The sequence below is a fragment of the Protopterus annectens genome, chromosome 3.part0 (assembly GCF_019279795.1).
Source record: "Protopterus annectens isolate FY-2018-M chromosome 3.part0, PAN1.0, whole genome shotgun sequence".
Classification (NCBI taxonomy): domain Eukaryota; kingdom Metazoa; phylum Chordata; order Ceratodontiformes; family Protopteridae; genus Protopterus; species Protopterus annectens.
The window spans coordinates 1,713,056,391-1,713,078,435 of NC_056731.1; the positions used below are offsets into that span (position 1 = coordinate 1,713,056,391).

At 47.1% G+C, this 22,045-nt stretch overlaps 1 protein-coding gene across 1 annotated transcript in view; it reads left to right on the forward strand.

Moving 5' to 3' along the window:
• Window positions 1–22,045, forward strand: part of ALDH5A1 (aldehyde dehydrogenase 5 family member A1) — a 536,325-nt gene that overhangs the window by 426,337 nt on the left and 87,943 nt on the right. The window contains exon 8 of the mRNA XM_044065747.1: window positions 3,256–3,425. Within this exon, the coding sequence (XP_043921682.1) occupies window positions 3,256–3,425 (170 nt within the window). The remainder of the gene's footprint in view (window positions 1–3,255; window positions 3,426–22,045) is intronic.

Here is a 22,045-nt window from a genome sequence, read left to right on the forward strand (position 1 = left end):
TCACCCTTTTGGGGGCACCTGACATCTGGGGCAAGAAACACTGAAGAAAATGGCGTTGGTTGCAATATATATACCCCTGGCGCTCTGACGTCAGGGATGAAGCGACAGCAACCGACGTCGGACCAAGACTTTGGAAATCCGTCCGACTGCAGGACTGCCTGACGACAGGATAACCCAAGTGTGATGACTGCAGCAGGGTGAACACTCGAACATCTACATTTATGGTAGGTACAAAACTGTACTTTAGGAACCTGGGTGGGAATTCCCAGATATGCTCAGAATTAGTCCAAAATGACAAAAAAATACACCGAAACCACAGACATTGCCAACATCCTAGCTGACAGGTTCAGCGCAAACTTCTCTCCCCCCCCCCCACCAAAAGAGCAAATATCTATCCAAGCAGAGTGCAACCCCCCCTGCCATCTCAGATGCTCAGGTAAGAGCCGCCCTCTCCAAAGCAAAAAACACAGCATCATTGGGACCAGACGGTGTCCCAGGCTGCGTCCTACATGAACTACAAGAAGAGCTAAACCCAAATATAAAACTACTATTCAATCTCAGCCTTACTACAGGATATGTACCCAAAGAGTGGCATACAGCAACAGTGGACCCTCTCCACAAAGGTGGTGCCTCAACGGATCCTGGAAACTATCGCCCGATAAGCCTGACTAGCTTGGTCTGCAAAGCTATGGAAAGGATCATCATGGACCTCATAAATAAAGATAATGGGGACCTACAGACACTGGATCCTACCCAGTTCGGCTTTGTTAAGGGCAGATCCTGCCTCTTAAACCTGGTCGATTTCTTTGAAACAGTCACCAAGGCCATTGACAAGGGGAGGTGGTCCACACAGCCTACCTGGACCTCGCAAAAGCCTTCGATACAATACCCCACTCGGGCATTATAGATAAGCTCACCAGCTTAAATATAAACCCCTATGTCACTAGATGGGTTGCAAACTGGCTCAAGGACAGAACCTACATGGTTAGAATTGCTGGAGCCATGTCAGACTCCAAACCAGTTACAAGTGGCGTCCCACAAGGCTCAGTCCTGGGGCCTCTCTTGTTCGGTATATATTTCTCGGAGGTACAGGCCAACATGGAAGGACTGTGGCTGACCAAGTTCGCAGATGACTGCAAACTAGGCGCCATAATCGACTCTCCAGCCAACACAAGCATCCTACAAAAGGTCCTCATAGAAACAGACAACTGGTGCCAGAGCCTTGGCCTCAAGCTAAACGCCAAAAAGTGTATAGTCATCCCCTTTGGCAAAAACAAAGTGCCCACAAATTACCACATAGGTGGTAATCCATTAAGTATGGAAGAAGTAATTAGGGACCTGGGGACCCAAGTTGATAGCAATCTCTCATTTGAAAACCACATGGCCAAAGTGGTTAGAAAAACATTTTATATAGCCCACCTAATCATGAAGGGATTCACATCTAGATCAGGGGAGGTCATCGTGCCTCTTTACTCATCCCTCATCAGGTCCATAATTGAGTACAATGCCCCTTTTGGGATGTACCTTACCAGACACCTGCAGCAACTGGAAAGACCCCAAACGTACCTCACCAAGAGGATCAGAGGGCTCAAACAGATGCCATATGCTGCCCGGTTAAAGAAACTCCAGCTCTACTCAGTGGCATACCACCTGCTCAGAGGCAATCTGTGCGTGACGTATAAAACCATGTCCAACCCGGAATTAATGGACATGCTGCACCTCAGAAATTCCAAATCCCATCGAGCTACGTGCTCGAGAGACCTGAACCTCAGCACTGTAATAAATAGGACATGCTGGAGGGACATATTCATAACCCAGAGGCTCCCTTCACTCTGGAATAAAATTCCAGTCCAGGTTAGGCAGAGTCCCTCATTGACTCTCTTCAAGAGGAATCTTGATGAGTGGATGGGAGATCGTAGGTTTACCCGGGGTATCACTTCTGTGTCACTGTTAGACAGAGGCACAGTATACTAACCTTGAAAAAGGGCATAGAAAAATTCATTTAAAATGGGTGGCGAAAGCCAAACACACTCTGGCTAGGCTTATAAATGCCCTAGGGCAGATAGCCTAGTATGAACCTATGTTATGTCATTTACCTGGACACCATTTTTGAACAGTAGTAGAATATCTTTCCTGCCATAGTTTGCGAGGTTGTGTGAGAAGAGGACTGCATTTAAATCTGGTGTAACATATTTATATAAAATGAGTATAAATACTCTGCTGAATTAGTTTGTAGACAAATGTGTGCATCTGGTAATAATCAGTGTGTTTATCAGATAAATTCAGCAAATGCATTTCTTTACAGTTCCAGAACCTGATAAATGTGGTATCATTATTTTACTGGGTTCTGTACAGAATATATGTTGCAATGCTGAAAACTGTCTTTTCATTTGGGATTTCTGGGTAGCATGCTTGAAAGACGTGAGAGAGGGTGTCTTCATTTTTTGTTGCGTTTATCCTTAGAAGTCAATATATTGTGTGTCTTTGCTCATGTTACAAGACGAGAGTAAACAGGCTATGTTACAGAACATTTCAGAGTTTGCATTACATTCCTGAATGCAAATTTTATAACTTCTCTCATTTTTGCAATTTATTAACCCCAGTGAGGTTGCTTCTACTTGTATTTTATAAGTGTTTTCCTTGGCACGTTTCTTTCTTTGGATTATCATTTGTTTTACAGATTTTGTATTTATATTGATTAAGTCCTGCAAACATAGCTAGAAGCTAGTTATTAGCTCAGTTAGCTTCCAGAAAATGTTAGTTGTAGAACACGCAATGCCTAAGGTACTGTTTGCAAGCAGTGTGTGTTGTTTAGAAAATTAGAGTACAAATTGTCACGTGGTACAATTCCAGACCTTCTGTTTACAAGTAAACTAACATTTAAACTTGGAAAACCAAACAGTAACATAAAATAGTGAACAGTGATGGACATGGGTAGAAACACTGAAGTGAATAAATAACCTATTTCTTGTATTAAGACAGTGCAGTGCTTGACTGTAGATTAGCTAAGAGGTTTCTAACCTGTAGTTGTCCGGTACTGTTTCTTTTGTACCCTACTGACTGAGCTACCACATGTGTTTTGCACCTTTCACTTAAGTTAATAAATGACAGAAATGTAAACTTTATGCTTGAAATTAAAAGTGCCTTCATTCTTGCCTTGTACTCCTAAATTATTTCTTTCCTTGTGCATTTTGTCATATATGTTTATTCTTTGCTTTGCTAAACATGTTTTCCCCCCATTCCATTTGTTGTCAGGTGGAGAAACAAATTCAAGATGCTGTAGCACGTGGAGCCCGTGTCGTCTGTGGTGGAAAGAGGCACAGTCTTGGAGGAACATTCTTTCAGCCAACTCTGCTTTCTGATGTCACAACTGATATGATGTGCACACAAGAGGAAACGTTTGGCCCTGTAGCACCAGTTATCAAGTAAGAACAAGCTTCTTGGGATTGTTCAATTTAGTTCCAGGCCAGCAAATCTATTTACCATATGAATATGACAGTTGTTGCTCTTCCTGTATATTATCAGTAGTCCACAGCTATGTATTGAAAATGAAGGATTTTCCCGAGGTTGATGTGGTTTAATTACAAGGACGAAGTCTGAGCCATCAAATAAAGCAAACTGTGGATAAATCCTGCAGTGAGATTACTTAAAGAAATTGCTTACTTTTTTTAAAATACTGTCATTGTATTATGATACTTTACCTTTCTTCTGCCTCTTGTGTCAGCTACTGATATATTGTACATGCATATGGCACATACGTCCCTATGGCTTACAGGCTGCATCAGTGAAGTACAGGATAGGAGAGATGCAGAATGTATTGTCTTCTTGCAAATCTGTCCATCATAAGACCATGGGCAGGATTCACGAAGGCTTGCACGGAGTGTAAGAGACGTGTAACACTCCATGCAAGCCTCGCGATCAAGGAACAGCCCGAAACTCCGTGTAAGAGACCAGCTAAAAGTCTCTTACACGGACTGGGCGTTGATATGCTAAATACCTCACTTGCAGCCGAAAGGTATGCAAATGAGGTATATTAGCGATCCACGAAGCAGAAACCAGCCCGTGTAAGAGACGTTTTAGCTGCAGAAATGTACTCAGTTGACAACTGAGTACGTTTCTGCAAAAATCACAACGGAGCCATGTCACCTCCAAATAAAGGGTGCATATGTGTCAGGCAGCATGCCAATGGCCAAATATGTGGCCATTGGCAAGGTAACCCGATGCAAAAATCATAAAAATATAATTTTTTTATTTCAGCAATCGCCGATGTTTAAACGCAGCGCAGCCCCGCGCAAACGGGTTGCGCTGTATAAAACATAAAAATGAAGGTTATAAACCCACAAATGTGGGTTTTATGCAATACATGGAATGACAGTGCAGGGACCAGCAGACCAAAAACAACATGGCCACCGTGTAGTGGTTGATAAGGGGGGAAGCTGAGTCTAAGACATGTAACTAAGCATTAGTAGGCAATCTCATGTAAATGAGGGTTAGGATACTGAATCCCACAGTCATATAGCAAATGAGCACCGTCTGAGTAGTGTAAGAGATACATAATGGGGAGGAATAGAGTAGGAGATAGGTGACAAAACAGGGGGGAATGGTAGAAAGAAATGCAGTTCATTGGAGGTCAGAGTAACATGACAGATGACAGACACAGATCAGGGAAAGAGGAGTGCCACAAGATAAGCATGGGAAAGTCAAGAAATGGAAGGTGTACACTGTTACTTACACCAAAGTTTCTTGCTGGGCGTGCATGCGCATGTGTGCGCGCCATGAAGCGCGAGTAGGGCAGTGTGTGCGCGTGTAAGGCAGACTGAGCATGTGGGAGCGTGTTGGTAGATGTTTAACACTGTTTGCCCTGGTGTGCATGCGTTTTAACCCAAATAAGCAGATCCTGAACCGTGTAAGCATGTGTGCGTGCGTGTAAGCCACTGTGAGCGTGTTTCTGCTGGTATGCACGCTGCTCCCCCCTGAGCAAACAGAAAGGAAAAAGGAAGCAACAGAATTAGTAGGAAGCTAGCAGAGAATACCGCTGGAGCTAGCAGGTGAAAACAGTTAGAAGCAGGCAATTACACAGGCAGAATAGTAGCCCAGCCCAGCACTTAAAACTCTGCAAACAGCAGTGCAGGATGTTTCTCTCAAGAGACACTGCAAGACAGGAGTAAGCTATTAGAAGTGAAAACTGAAAAAGCTGAACTCAGAGCAGAAATGTTAGGGGCTGCCATAGCTGTCATAATGAGACATAGGCGACTTGCTGAGGGTGGTGACAATGCAGATGGTGCCAGACAATCCACAGTGAGGAGACAGAGAAGAGTGTACAGGCCCAGGGTCACCTACCACGGGTTACATGAGCTGGAGATAGTAGAGCGCTATAGAGTGGACAGAGAGCTCTTGCAGCAAATTGTTGAGCTCTGCAGGCCACGCCTCACACACAGAAGCAACAGAGGGGAACCCATCCCAGTGGAAACCAAGGTATGTGTTGGCCTAAGAATACTAGCAACAGGTACCTTCCAAAGACCAACTGGTGATATGATGGGGATATCACAGGCATCAGCCTCCAGGGTACTGCACCAGTTCCTGGATGCCATGTCAGCACATGTCGGTGATCATGTATATTTCCCCAATGCCCGTGAGGTATTGGCCAGCAATATGCGTCTCTTCCAGCAAATAGTGGAATACCCTGAGGTAGTGGGTGCAATAGACTGCACGCACATATGCATCAAAGCACCAGCCGGTGAGCGGGTCATGGCCTACATTAACCGCAAGGGCTTCCCCTCCATCAACTGCCAGGTCGTGTGTGATGCCCAGGGCATAATAATGAATGTGTGTGCTGGCTGCCCTGGGAGCTACCATGATTCCTACATCTGGCATTTGACGCAGCTGTACCAGACATTTGCCAATGGGGACAACCCACATGGACACCTAGTAGGGGATGCAGGTTATGCACTGGAGCCGTGGCTGATGACACCCATCAGAAACGCACACACACCTGAACAGGAATGCCATAATGAGGTACATGCACAAACACGTAATGTAATAGAGCGTGTGTTTGGGCTGCTCAAGTCACGGTTCCGGTGTCTGGACACATCTGGTGGAGCCTTGCAGTACACACCAACTACATGTACCCAAATTGTCATGGTATGTGCTGTTCTACATAATATGATCATGCGAAAACAGCTGCAACAGGACCAGCATAGGGCTGGGCCAAACAGCCCCCCACCATTGCCAAGGCTATCACAGGTAGAGCGTGACTCGGAGGAGGAACAACCTGAGCCTACCCCAGTAGGCAGAAGGAGGCATGCCCAGTATGCCCTGGCCTTGGCAAAGAGGCAACGCATAGCACATACACTGGCTCAGTAGGAACCCTGGGAATGATACCCCCTCTGACTCACTCAAATAATAACAGAGATGCCTAAAATGACATGACCTGCTCACAAACATGTACAGGGAGTGTAATATGCGCATCTGACAGAGGCAGCCCTGCAGCACCACCTGAGGCATGAATGCCATCTGTTAAGTAATGTAATACCATGTACTATATGCACACTTGAGGACCCTGACTAACATCCACCCTCACCAAGCATGAAGCCACAAAATGACGATGGGATGATCAATTGCAATAACTGGCTGAAGTAATGCAGTTAGTCAAAGGGGAGCCAATGTGTTTCAGCCTGGGAAGACATGCGGAGCATAACATGATGCACCACCTGCTAGGGGTGGCGTGCACCTATCAGTCCAGGCCCCATGGATACTGGCAAAGGCTGTCAGTACCCACAGCATGCCCTGAATAGGTAAGTCTCAAAACACAAACCCACCTTCATAGGTACCACAAGGGATAGGAACCTAGATGTAATGCTACCCAATGCCAGAAGTCTAAACAGCAAGATGTGTGCAGTGTAAACACACACAGTATGGAGAATGTTGATATCAGTCCTGTCATAGAAAAGTGGGTCAAGGCTCACATCAGCACCCTAACACTACCAGGTTACACCTCATACTGTGCTGTACAGCCGCAAAACATGGAACAAGCTATAAAAGGAGGGTGACTAGCAATAAATGTCAAGGATAACCACACCCCCATGTTGGTGCCACAACAAGAAGCAGCATGGATTAGCCATGGTCAAATACCAATGGCTAAAACCGCCTCCCAGTATATAGCCTGCTGCAGACTCCTGTCCTAATACCAGGAATTGCACCTGGCCTATGTTGGAATACATGAATATATCAAGCCCCCCAAACCACATTATATTGCTTGACTGAAAATACCCAGACATACACTGGGAGCATTATACTAGTACCAACACAGTAGGAGAAAAGTTCCCAGAATCCATAAACCAAAATGCCCAGGAACAACGTACCACTCCCACAAGAGGGGTCAGCATACTGGATGTGATAATCAGCAACATGTATACTGGATGGCAAGATGAGAAGTGTATCCCTCACTAGTAAGACCAGACCATAGAGTAATCACACTGGATATACACATCCTGACCACAGTCCCTGGCCAGAAAACCACAGTGAAAAATATGTTAAAGCATAGGTTGCACCCCTCCAAACCGATGTGGAATCCACGAAAGACCCTGTGCAAGTGCAGCATATGGGACACACCGCAGAACATGTTATACAGGCATTCCATGAACACAGCCAGGAATGCTTGGAGTATGCAATCACAAATAACAACAAGACACAATGCCATACATGCAGGCATCTGGCATGCTGGACTCCAGCCATTACCAAACCATGCAAGAGAATGAGGAAGCTACTACATGATAGAGCAAACATAAAAAGGGAAGTAATTACTGATCAGTAGTATGGCAATAAAATATGTCCACACATACAATCCACTAAGGTCAGCCACAACAAGTAGAATCTGTGAATCCAGAGGCAATGTGACACCTGGCCCAAGTACACAGACAACCCACAACTCCCCCCAATAAATACAAATATATGTGAGAGATGCAACCATGTATCCAAACCAGAGGCTGAGCTCCCCCAACTCAGTACTGTCAAAACTAGTCAGGAGGAGAAGGTAACCACATACACCACAAACCCAGTCCCACATAGACCTATCACAACTGTAAACCAAACACATAAACACAGAAAACATTCCCGGAGGCCCTAATTACAAACACACCACACCAACAGAAGCCTCCAAAGCAGATCCCAAGCAACCACAACCTCCAAACATAGCACATGCAACACATAGTACACAAAGCTGGTGTGCCAAACAGTCACAGGCCAGAAGGAGAAACAACATGCCTGATACAGTTGTAATAGGTGTCTGTATAGGCAGACACACTGCTGTCCCACTCACCAGACTGAACAAGGGAAAGGGTACAGTAAGCTGCCTGTAGGCTGCCACAATATGCCACATAACACAAGTACGCAGGTCACCCCAAAGCAAGCAGAAATATGATGCACTCATTGTCCATGCTGGTGTGAATGACCTGAGATGTACCTCCCTGGACTACATGAAAAGAGACATGGATGAGCTCTCTGAGTATGTACCCCAGGCCGGTATGACACTGGCCGTTTGCAGCATCCAACCCTCACCAAGAATGATGCCACAGTACAAACACAGTTACAGCTGTCAGTTCAAGAGGGTCTAATGTCTGCCTGCTTGAGATGTCATGCATGACAAGCCATGCTGCTGTTCCAGGGATGGCTTCCACCTGTTACCTCTGGGCATCTGGATACTGGATAAGCCCTTTGCCATCTCCATAGAGCTGTACGTAGGCAAGGCCAAAAAGTCTAACCCACCACCCTAGAAAACATAAGTGGTAAGAAACATAAGGGTAATGCTGACCAATGCCAGATGTGTAAACTGCAATATGCATGCCCCTGAAGCACTTCCCAGTATGGAGAACATCGATGTCTGTGCAGTGACAGAAGCCTGCTGCAAGCCTACTGATAGCACACCAGCACTACCAGGTTATACCACATATCATGCGTTATGGCCCCAACACCTGGACCAAAACATCAAAGGAGGGGGAGTATCCATATGCAGCACAGACACCCATACGGCCAGGTAACTGACAATGCACGAAGCAGCGGAGACCACCCATGTGTACCTAAGTGTAGTCAAAACTGCTGTACAGTCTGTAGCATGCGACAGACCACACTCTTACACACAAGAACCCCACCCAGACATCCTGAAGACACTGGACAGTATGAATGTCCCACCAAATACCAGACAAGGTACTCACAAATTACCACATAGGTGGTAAACCATTATGTATGCAAGGAGTAATCAGGGACCTAGGGACACAAGTCGACAGTAACCTGTCATGTGACACTCACAATGCCAATGTGGCTAGGAAGACTGTCAATATTGGACACCGTATCATGAAAGGATTCACATCTACATCAACAGAGGTCACTGTGCCCCTGTACTGTTCCCTTATCAGACCCATAATCTAGTACAATGACTCATATGGGATGTACCGTACCTGACACCTGCAGCGGTTTGGAAGACCTCAAAGGTACCCCACCAAGAGGATAAAGGGTGTCAAATACATGTCATATGCTGCCTGGCTGTAGACACCCCAGCTGAATGCAGTCACAGACTGCCTACACAGAGGCATTGTATGTCTGTTGTACAAGGCCATGTCCAACACAGGAGTAATGGACATGCTTCACCACAGGAAATCAAAGCCATTGGAGCTGTGAGAGTGACAGATGTCAGCCTCAACACATAATGAAATAGGATGTGCTGGTGGGACAGATACATAACCCAGAGGCTCCCCACACCCAGAAACAGGATCCCAATCAATGTTAGACAGAGCCCCTCACTGACACCCCTCAACAGGAATATTGCCAAGTGGATGGATGATCGTACATGTACACTGGGGGTCTTCACTGTGTCAAGTCCAGACAGAGGCACAGTAAAGAAAATCATAAATGGCCATAATAGTCACATAGCAAGGGCGGCGAAAGACACACACACTCTGGCTTGGCTTACTGATGCCCTAGGGTGGATAGCCTAGTATGAACCCATGAACCTATGAAGATACAAATTGTACAGGACACTAAGGATAATCACAAGGCTTACTTAACTGATGGTAGGAACCATGTTGGGAATCCACAGATATGCTCCGAATCACACAGATATTACAAACAACATACCAAACACACACACATATTGCCAGCATACAACCTGACAGGTGCAGTGCAAACCCCCGCCCCCCAGAATGCAAAATATCTATCCCAGCAGACTGCTGGTCCCCTGACATTGCAGATGCTGAGGTAACAGCCATCATCTGCAAAGCAAAACACACAGCAGCAAAGGTATGTGATGGTGTCCTGGGCTGAGGCCAACATGGACTCCAAGAATAATGGAATGCCAAATCACACTACTGCCCAATGTCAGCCTTACCACAGGATATGTACCCATAGAGCGGTGTACAACAACAGTGGTCCCTCACAACAAAGGTGTTGCCTGAATGGATACTGCAAACTACCACCCCAGGATCCTGACAAGCTTGGTCTGCACAGCTATGGAAAGGATCAGTATGTACCGTAGACATAAAGCTATTATGGACCTACTGATACCGGACCCTACACAGTGTGGCTGTTGTAACTGCAGATCCTGCCTCTAAACATGTTTGACCCATTTGAAACAGTCATTAAGGTCATTGATGAGGGCAGTGTGGTCCACACAGCGTAGCTGGACCATGCATATGCTTCCAGACAATACCCTACGAGTTCAGTATGGATATGTTCACCAGCTTAAATATATACCCCTATGTCAGTAGAGGGGTTGCAAACCAGACCAAGGACAGAACTGACATGGTCAGACATGCTGCATCCATGTCAGACTACAAAGCAGATATGAGTGGCATCCCACAAGGCTTGGTCCTCGGACCCCCCCCCCGTTCCGTATATATGTCCCATAGGTACAGGCCAACATGGAAGGACTGTAACTGAACATGTATGCAGAGGAGTACAAACAGCCCACCATATCCAACCCCCAGCTGACACAAGCAACCCACAAAAGGACCACCTAGAAACAGACAACTGGAGCCATAGCCATGTCAGCAAGCTAATTGCAGAACTGAGTATAGACAACCACCGTGGATATACAGTAAGTGCCCACAAATTACCACACAGGTGTTAACCCATTACGTACCTAACATGTATTGAGAGACCTGGGGACACAAGGTGATAGATATCCTGCACTGGACAAACATGTGGCTGTAGTGTTCGCAGAAACATATCATATACCCACCCAGTCATGAAGGTTGTCAGATGTAGATAAAGGGAGGTCACTGTGGCTCTGCAGTCATCCTTCATCAGCGTCACAATTTACTACAATAGCCCCTGTGGGATATACCTCGGCAGACACCTCCATCAACTGTAAAGTCCACAACAGTACCCCACCAGGAGTAGCAAAGAGCATGAACAGATGCCATGTGTTGCCTGAGTAAACAAACTGCAGCTCCACACACTGCCATACTGCCCAGCCAGAGGCAAGCTGTGCCTGATGTATGAAGCCATGTCCAAATTGGAATCAATGAACATGCTGCACCTTGTACAATCTGAATGGCAGTGAGCTATGCACATGAGAGACCTGAACCCCAGCACTGACATACATAGGACAAGCTGTACAGAATGATCCATAACACAGAAGGCACCCCCACTCTTGAGTAAACTCCCAGTACAGGTTAGCCAGAGAATCACCTATCGACACCCCTCAAGAGGAATCCCAATGAGTGGATGGGAGATGGTAAGTTAACCCTGGGTATCACTGTTATGTCAGAGGTAGACGGAGGCACAGTATACTAACCATGACATATGTCATGGCAAACTCCAGTTACATTGTGTGTCGAAGGACAAACACACCCTGTGACTAGCATCAGAAATGGCCTAGAGAACATCGCTAGTGTTTGCCAATGTCCACCTATGTTGTGGAATACACTACCAATGTTGGACAAGCCTGGTGTAGGTAGTCCATATCTGAACATAATGCAACATGGTCATATGTGCACAACTGGCCCCTACACAGTCTGTCATGCTCACTATGAAGATGTCAAGCAGTGTTAGGAATAAAGCCCAGGATACTGTCCACCACAGTGAAAGTACTGAACCAGTACACTATACGGTAATACAGTGTTAGATCATTATGAAAGGATGTTGACAACTGTATGCAAAGTATCCCATGCAATCCCTGCAGGCACAGTATAATCCCTGTTGTGGCAGACACGAAGCAGTTGGCCAGTTAGTACACAACATGACACCCAACACACAACCATAAACGTGAGATATTGTTGAAGTTCACACACACCTAAATATGTGGTGGACTTCAGAGTTCAACATATGGAAAGCTCACACTGGGCATGCTCGCACGCTTTGATAAATGAGGCTTATGTCAGACAACATGCCATGGAAAGGCTGAACTGGGCATGCTCACACACTTAGGCCATATCTCCGTTTAGCAGTTGGCCACACATATCTGGTATTTGTACGTGTCATTCCAGGAACCAACCACAACACAGCAATCTGCCCAGTGCACATAGTAAATGACTACAGAGACATAAGTGATATAGTGGATCGCCCTCATATTCAAACATCTTCCACAGATACACAAGTTGTTCATAGGAACAGGGAATGCTATGGCAATAAAGACCTGAAAACAGTATAACAGCACAACAAATATTGTGCATCTGACAATTGAACATATGGGTGTAGAGGTCAATACTAGGCTTGTTGCCCTAGGGAATGACAGCTTAGCCAGAGTGTGTTTGGCATCTGCATCCCCAGTACAGTAGGCTACTGTGCCACTGTAAAGTAGGTCACATAAGGCAACGTATGAGGCTAGTGAGCTGTGCCTCTGTCAAGCAGGGGCACAGTGGAGATCCAAGGGTTTGAATGTGCTAAGCCACAGCCATGTTGTTGGTGTGTGCTGGAAGAGGGTTGCTGAGGACCTCTAACAGTAAGTGGCCGTCAATAACAGACTGAGGGGAGCCCTATCTGCATTGTCTGGACAATTCCACTGTCAGCACTGTGTTGTGATGATTGTGTGGGAATGAAGTGTCGTGCCGGTACTGTTCACAGATGTCCTCCCTCTGTGGGCTACAGCTCTGCAATGTATTAGCTCACTCTGTCTGTTGGACGGCTCATATATGGCTGGTGTACACCTGACAGGTGTCTTGTTGTGGAGCAGTCATGGGTATATGTGGGATAGCATGATCAATGCAAACCTTACACATGCTCATAGAATGCAATTGTCAAGGATTATGCAGAGTGGACAGTATAGTCCCCCAGCATGGGTCCTTTGAAGTCATCCACCCCAGTCTTCACAAGTGTAGAGTCTGCTTGTGCTAAATACAGTTTGTTTGCAGTGACAACCTTGCCTGGGGGTGGGGATGGGATATGGATGTCCAGGGAAAGGTGGGTATGGTCAGATATCAACAATGGTGGTCTACCTCTGGTGTGGAACAGTGAGTACCCATGTTGCAGATGGACAGGTGCAATATGTATTCCCCCATGTGGCTGTGCTGTGTGGTTCTGCCATAGCACATGGACCCACAAATTGTAGTGGCTGTAGGGTAAAGTGGTAGAGGCCTGAGTAGTTCTCACACACAATATGCCTGTACCTGATGTTAACAACTGGAATGGTGTATGTGAACACCTGCATATCCCGGCACTGTTCCCAGGAAAGCAAAGTGTGTGTCCTGGATGTGGGAGTGGTGTTCTGGACTGGTTGTGTTGTGTGTTACAGGTCTGTGGTCACGAAGCATGGTATAAAACATAACCTGCCAGTGTGATGTGCATATCTAACCCTGACATAGGTGGCTGCAAATGCATATATATGCTATCCCCCACCTGACAGGTAGTACTAGATGTACATACCTCTGTAGAAATAAAGATGTCAGCACCCTATAAATACTGCAGGTGCAGACCAGATGCCCAGTAATTCGGTTAGCGCGCTCTGCTAATGCGTCTCCCTCAAGTGTCATAATATAGGTAGGTAGGAGTTCGAACCATGCAAATGCTCAGTGTGTGTGTGTGGGTGAGCGGGGTTGATGTGTGTGCAAGTCTGTGTGAGGGAGATGTCCCTTTTGGCAACTGTGAAAGTACTCTACAGGATGCATATTCCCCTATCTAAGCACGGATGATGTCAGCACCCTATAAGTACAGCAGGAGAAGGGAAACCTCCCAGTAATTTGAATAGCGCACTCTGCTAATGCGTCTGTCACGAGTGTCATAACATAGTTAGGTAGGGGTTTGAATCCTGCAACTGCCCAGTTTGTGTGGAGGGGGGTTAGTGTGTGTGCATGTCTGTGTGAGGGAGATGTCCCTTTTGGCAACTGTGAAAGCACTCTACAGTATGCACATTCCCCTATTTAAGCACAGATGATGTCAGCACCCTATAAGTACAGCAGGAGAAGGGAAACTTCCCAGTAATTCAAATAGCGCGCTCTGCTAATGCGTCTGTCACGAGTGTCATAATATAGTTAGATAGGGGTTTGAATCCTGCAACTGCCCAGTGTGTGTGGAGAGGGGTTAGTGTGTGTGCATGTCTGTGTGAGGGAGATGTCCCTTTTGGCAACCGTGAAAGCACTCTACAGGATGCACATTCCCCTATCTAAGCACGGATGATGTCAGCACCCTATAAGTACAGCAGGAGAAGGGAAACCTCCCAGTAATTCGATTAGCGCGCTCTGCTAATGTGTCTGTCATGAGTGTCATAACATAATTAGGTAGGGGTTTGAATCCTGCAACTGCCCAGTGTGTGTGGAGGGGGTTAGTGTGTGTGCAAGTCTGTGTGAGGGAGATGTCCCTTTTGGCAACTGTGAAAGCACTCTACAGGATGCACATTCCCCTATCTAAGCACAGATGATGTCAGCACCCTATAAGTACAGCAGGAGAAGGGAAACTTCCCAGTAATTCGAATAGCGCACTCTGCTAATGCGTCTCTCTCAAGTGTCATAACATAGGTAGGAGTTTGAAACCTGCAAATGGTAAGTGTGTGTGTCTGGATGTGGGGAGTTTGTGGGTGTGCAATTCTGTATGAAAAACGTGCTTTTTTGCAATCAGGAGATCACACTACATGATGCACATTACCCTTTCCAAACACTGATGATGTCAGCACCCTATAAGTACAGCCGGAGATGAGGAACCTCCTAGTAATCCGAATAGTGCGCTTCGCTAATGCATCTCTCACGTGTCGTGACATAGTTAGGTAGGGGTATGAATCCTGCAAATGGCAAGTGTGTGTGTGGGGGTAGCAGGGTGTGTGCAATTGCAAGTGTGAGAGAGCAGATCCTTTTGGCAAATACTACAATACACCAGATGCTGCATATTCCCCCAGTAAATACAGGGGATGTCACCACACTATCAGCACAGCCAAACAGGGCTAGTTGGCCAGTAATGCCAATAGTGCGCTCCGCTACTGGGTCTATTACCATTGTCAGAGTACAGATAGGTATGTTTTGGAAACCCACAACTGCCACGTGTGGTTGTGTCACACATTATGACCTTGTGTGGGTCTTTGTGCATAACAATGCATGCCATTGCCTAAACCAGCAATGGCAATGCACACATGATGTATGTGTGTGACACATGCACATACATACCTGTGACCTGCAGTAGTTACCATGTCTGACACGTGCCTCGAGTGGATAAATGGTATTTGCAATGCATAACAATATGACTGTGTCTTACTGTGCAGGGGCCGCACACGGTATGTGTCTATACAGTGTGGGTGTATATTGTAAAATACCTACAGCAGGGGATACACATCTGGTCTGGGCAATATAGTCTACATGTAGTCGATGTACAGGTGCTGCATGTTCCCACCTGTTGTGGGAGTGGTAACATGTTATTTCACTGCAATTCAGTGACCACATGCTGGGAACCTTTCAACTAGTGTGTTGTAGCTACAGTAATGCTCACGCACAATGTTTGGCTGGATGCAGTCCAGCCATATATAGACAGTTCTTGAGACTGTCATATTGCCAGTGTTGTCATGGAGGATAGGTGGGTTTCCTGTGTATGTGAGGGTTGTGTGTACCAGGCTATGAACCAGAAGGCAGTTCGACACACTGTTAGCTGCACATGAATAGGCCCTGATGCTTTGTGCTGTGCCAACAACCTGGAGGTGTGTGTATCTGTGGTGCCTTGGGATACCACCCCCCTGTCCATGTGTGTTACATGTGTAGGGGACGACAGGCGCATGGTATGAGGTATAACCTGGCAGTGATGGGTTGCACTTGTGAGCCGTGAATCAGGACTCTGGTACTGCACAGACATTGCAGTTCATCGTGCTGAGGACAGTGTCGTTTGCATGCATCTTGCGGTGTACACTGCTGGTGTTGTGTAGCATCACTGTTAGTGTCCAGTCCTGTGTAATACCTGCGGAGGTGGCTATGTAATCCATGTCCTGCAGCATAAGGCACTATGTGTGTATCAAGGGGCTTCGCCAATATACATTGGCCCATGGGTGTCACGTGCAAGCTGCCCTTCACAAATCATTGTGGCTTCCCTAGCATGTAAGCACACGTTGACAGCCAGTGGATACCCTATGAATGACATTGGAGATTGAGCAGAATGTAGACATAGAACACCCTTCCTACATATAGTGGTAGCATACCTGGTGAGGGTATGATGGCAACCAAGATCAGGCTCATACTGGCCCGTGCCACATGCTGAGAGATCCCTTCTATGTTCCCTATCATGTAGTCCAGGGAGGTATGTCTCAGGTCATCCATAGTGGCATGGTCAATGACTGAGTCATATGTGTCCATGCCTTTGACTGACCTGTATGCATGTGTTTTGTGGTGGACCATAGTGCCCCACAGGCATATCACTGTAACCTTCACCATGTACAGCCTGTTGAGCGGGACCTCACTGCAGCGGCCAAGAGAGGTACCTGACACATCTGTAGCAGGTGTGTTGTGTAGCCCTACAGGCTGTGAGTGTGTGGCACACGGGATGTGTGTGCCATGTGTGGCATGTGCTCTGTTCCGACGTAACATATGCCTGTGTGCCAGCTGCGGAGGTGTGTGATGCTCAGGCAGGATGCTATTCTGAGTCTCCAAGTATGCCCCAGTGTGTTCAGATTGCTGTCAGTGCAGGTCTATGTCTGACTGGTATTGTAGTCACTGTAGTATGTCATGCCACCTGACAGGGTATGGCATTACTGGGTTCAGAGTGCTCAGTCCCCAGATTGGCTATGTGGTGGCATCCCACACATGTGTTGTACGTTCCTGACCAGGGGTGAGGGATGGCTGCATACATGTGGCAGCTGTGACATTGCCACATGACTCACATAAACCACAACTGGACCATAGAGGTGATTCACAGGTTACCTTTGCACATGCTACCATAGTAGTGTGATTGCCATGGTGATTACCAACACATAGGGCCAATGGGGAACAACATACTGAAGGTGTGTATGTGTGGGTGTACTGCTACTGATTTCATAGCACTGGCATATATGACTGCACAAGTGGGGTAAATGCCAGGTAAGACATGTTCAATGTATCACAGGCAACGTACATGCGAACAGGACAGACAGTGACATTCTGTCATGTGTAAACTTGACATACGTATTGTACGCTATGCAGATGTCACTAGGAGTCCACAGAAGCACTGTAACTCTGCATTGCAGGTGGAAGCAGTGTTCCAGGGAACCCCAAGCGAGCATGCATGCAAACAAAGCTACAGTAAGCAGGGCTGGAAGTAGTCCATTGTACAACAAAGAAGGGGTAACACTAACAGTAGGTAACAGTGCAAATATGTAGGCACTATCAACATCTACCCAGGAATGCACAGCTCAGATGTCCATGGTAGAACTGATATTATGTCATAGTTAATTGTGATTTGGATTACTTTGGTACTGCACACATATCAGCATGCGCAAACATCCACATTGCATAGTCGTTGTGGGCAACATGCCACTATTACTGTACATGTCCATCATTGCGTATCACTACTTGCATTAGTTTCCCCCCCCTGTGCTACCCATGTATGTGGCTATCTGTTGACATCCTTACCACCGGTATGCAATAATGTGCAGCTGTTACACTTTGGTACGTACTATGGGTGTAGATAACAATTCAGGACAGTCATACGGTTACTGCATCAGGCATGCTGGGATATACACACAGTCATATCAACACACTGTACTGTTACTAACATGATACTACTAATACACTTCTATGTAGTTACCCTGTGCATCAGCAATGTGTTTACCTGTTCCTGCACTGATGTTGGAGATTGCAGGAGGTGGCACAGTTTCATCATTGCACAGGGTGTGAATTAGGTATGCCTGAGTCTGCCACTGATACCACCAATTGACATGTGTGTGTATGTGTGTTGGTGAGGGACAGCAGTATAGGGTGGGGCACTGTTGGTGCAGTGTGTGCGTGTATGTGGTAGCCCTAGGTGTTAACATTTCACATGTGTGTATGCACGCACACAGTTCCACCTCATGGCTGTCATGTACAGGAGTTTGTGGACAGCCACAGACTGCACCTGGCAGGTCATACAGATCAGTGTCTGTGGGCACGGACACAGTACCTGTGCCTGGCAGGGGTGCTACGGACCGTATCCGGTACTAAGCCAGACTGGGTACTGTCATCAGAAGCGGGAGTGTGTTGACTGGACACAGGTCCCTGTTGGAACTGTCCAGAGCCACGTGCACGTGGTCTCCTGGGGCGTTCCAATGACAGCACAGACCCAGCATTGCTGGGGCTGCTGCTGGCACTATGGGGGCGTCCGCGGGCCTGTTGTCATCCGCGCCGACTGCCAGCTGCTGCTTTTTCTGGCATACGGCCACGTCGACGCCGCAACCGCCCACCATTGCCCTGGCTCATGGACATGTGGTTGTGGAACTGCTGTAATATGTCCCCACAACGTCTGTCTATGACATCGGTGAAATTACGGATAGCATCCGCGATGTCACGCATACTGTCAGTCATGGCTGTGCGATATGCTCTCAGCTCCCTCAGACCCTGTCTGGTGTACCTTTCCATACACAACTGTGCCTGCATGACAGCCCGAAACATAGCTAAGGTTGACAGACCTCTTTGGGCACGTCTGCCAGAGGCAGTACGCCCACAAATGCTCCCACGAGAACCCATGGGCAACTGTCTGTGTGGTACCATCACAGGACCCAGCCCATGGCTGCTATGTGGGGAAGCATGTGCCACAGATACCATATTACCCTGGTCAATGCCCACTGTATCCTGTCCATCACCTAGGGACAATGGTGACATAGGATGTACTGGCAGGATGACTGTGCTCAATGATGGGGTTGACAGCTGTGTACTGTCAATTGGCTGACCAATGGCAGACCCTGACACACCTTCCTGTGCCATTACACAGATATCATCATTATCAGTACCTGTGGCACCAGATTCAGGTTCCCTGCTGCAGGACACCAGAGCAGCACCAGAACCTGTGGGAGGAAGACAGGAAACACAGTTTACAGTGTCCACACAATGTTACCAGTGATGCACTTATGCACACATGCACACGTGGACACATGCACACATGCACACAGGCACACGTGCACACAGGCACATGTGCACACAGGCACATGTGCACACAGGCACACGTGCACACATGCACACGTGGACACAGGCACACGTGGACACATGTACACGTGGACACAGGCATACATGCACACGTGGACACAGGCACACATGCACATGTGGACACAGGCACACATGCACACATGCACACGTGGACACAGGCACACATGCACACCCCGCAGTATACACACAGAGCACTACTGAGTTACACTAGTATTACTAGGACTATCAGGACTATTATAGGTATTGTTAAAACACACTCACCAGCATGGATGGCCTGCCTTGCTGTAACACTGGAGGGACCTGTAGAAATGAGGAGATTAATGTCAGTGGGCACAATTGTGCCATTGATACTGCATATGATACAGTGCAGTAGTACACCAGTTTCCTTTCACACGTCGGCTGCTGATATTGCCAATATCACACCTGCACAATTACATACTATGTTGACAGCTACATACCACGGACACACCTTACACATGCATAAACTAACAGTGTACAGAACAGTCAAGTGTACATATGGCATATTAACTACACGCTCCATGTCATGCTGCTATGTGGATCCAGCCTCCATCATGATGCAGGTGTATTGCTGTTGCTGTTCCGGGGCTGAAGCCACAACACTTAGGAGTAGCCCCTCCAGTCTGGTGAGGGGGGGATGTGTGGCCACCCCACCTCCTGTGGCAACCTGTTGCCTGTGGATATCCGACGCACGCTGACGGACATTTCTGATTAAATCACTGCAGTGATGTCGTACCTGCTCATATGTCCTATTATGCATGCCAATGTCATTTACCCCACGGACAAGGTCTTGCCAAAGTGCAGCCCTCTCCTGCTGATTCTGGCTGGTGCGGGAAAACAGTATGTCATAATCCCGCACCAGGCTCTGGTGTATCTCCTCATCTTCTGCTGCAGAGTAGGCGGGATTACGCCGACGCGCCATGTCCCTGGAAGAGAACACAAACAGGATATCAGCAGACTATGTCAGCAATATATGGCACACATACTGTACATGATACTCAACTGTAGTGATATACTACTACTCCCATATGTAGCATGTGTGTGTCTCTTGGTGGATACACAAGTACATGGCCAGATGTCAGTGCTCAGCCAACACCTGTGCAACAATACCTGCCACATTCCATACAACATAGTAACATGCCCCATCGGTCAGCACACTGCGACAGGTCCAATGCACAACCTCACTCTGGGGGTTCATACCAAGGTACTGTATGTGGAATGACATCCACTAGTGTGATTTGGACACAAGTCACTCGGCCTGGATATACATATCCCACCACCACCAGCACAGTAGACTACTTTGATATGTATGTGATTAGACAGTTATTCACTTGTTAGGACTGAGATGGTATCCATGCAGCCCACTGGGCCAGTGGAAGCCACAACCCACACTGCTGACCCCTTTGCGAATGCTTCCCACGGACATCCCAAAGATTGCATGGAACATGCACACACATTTCTAACCCAGACCCTATGCACAAAGGTTAGGCATCCTGTCCGGTGGACCCCAGCCAAAGGCAGATTTTATAACAATAGAAGGAGGCTACTGCAGGACAGAGCAGATTCACATTAAGGGAAGGCATCTGTTGTCAGCACTGGTAATAAGCTACGGTCTCTCATAACAACATCCACGGCCTACTCTGGGAGGGAAATGTCCACGAACACTATAGATAACCACAAGGCCTTCTTCAGTTATGTTACACATATGGACCAAACGCCTCAGATATGCACTGAGTTAATACACACCTACTTAACATTCACCGAACACACAGATATTGGCAACATTCTTGCAGACAGGTTCGGTGCACGTATCCCCCCTCCTTCTCCCCCACAAGTAGAAATACTTATCACAGCTGAATGTAACCTCCCTATCATCTCACATGTCCAGGTGAGGGCCGCCCTCAGCAAAGCAGAACACACAGCATCAATGTGACCTGATGGTATCCCTGGATGTGTGCTACGTGAACTCCAAGAGGACATACAACCGCATATATGAGTGATATTTAACTATGTCCGTACTACAGGATATGTACCTGAACACTGGCATACAGCAACAGTGGTCCCACTCCACTAAGGAGGCACCTCTACTGACCCTGGGAACTACCGCACCATAAGCTTAACCAGTCTGGTCTGCAAAGCTATGGAATGATTCAGTATGGGACGCATATACAGCGATATTGGGTACCTGCAGACACTTGTTCCCGGCCAGTTTGCCTTTGTGATGGGCTGATCCTGCCTTTTGAACCTGGTTGACCTTTCAAAACAGTCACTGCAGCCATTGATGAGGGCAACGCAATCCATACAGCCTACCTGGACTTGCCTAAGGCCTTCAACACAGTACTCCACTCAGGCATCATAGACAAGCTCATCAGCTTACATGTTACTACATATGTCACATGATGGGTTGCACACTGGTTGACATACAGAATCCATAATATCGATATTGTAGGAGCCATGTCAGACTCAATGCCTGTCACATG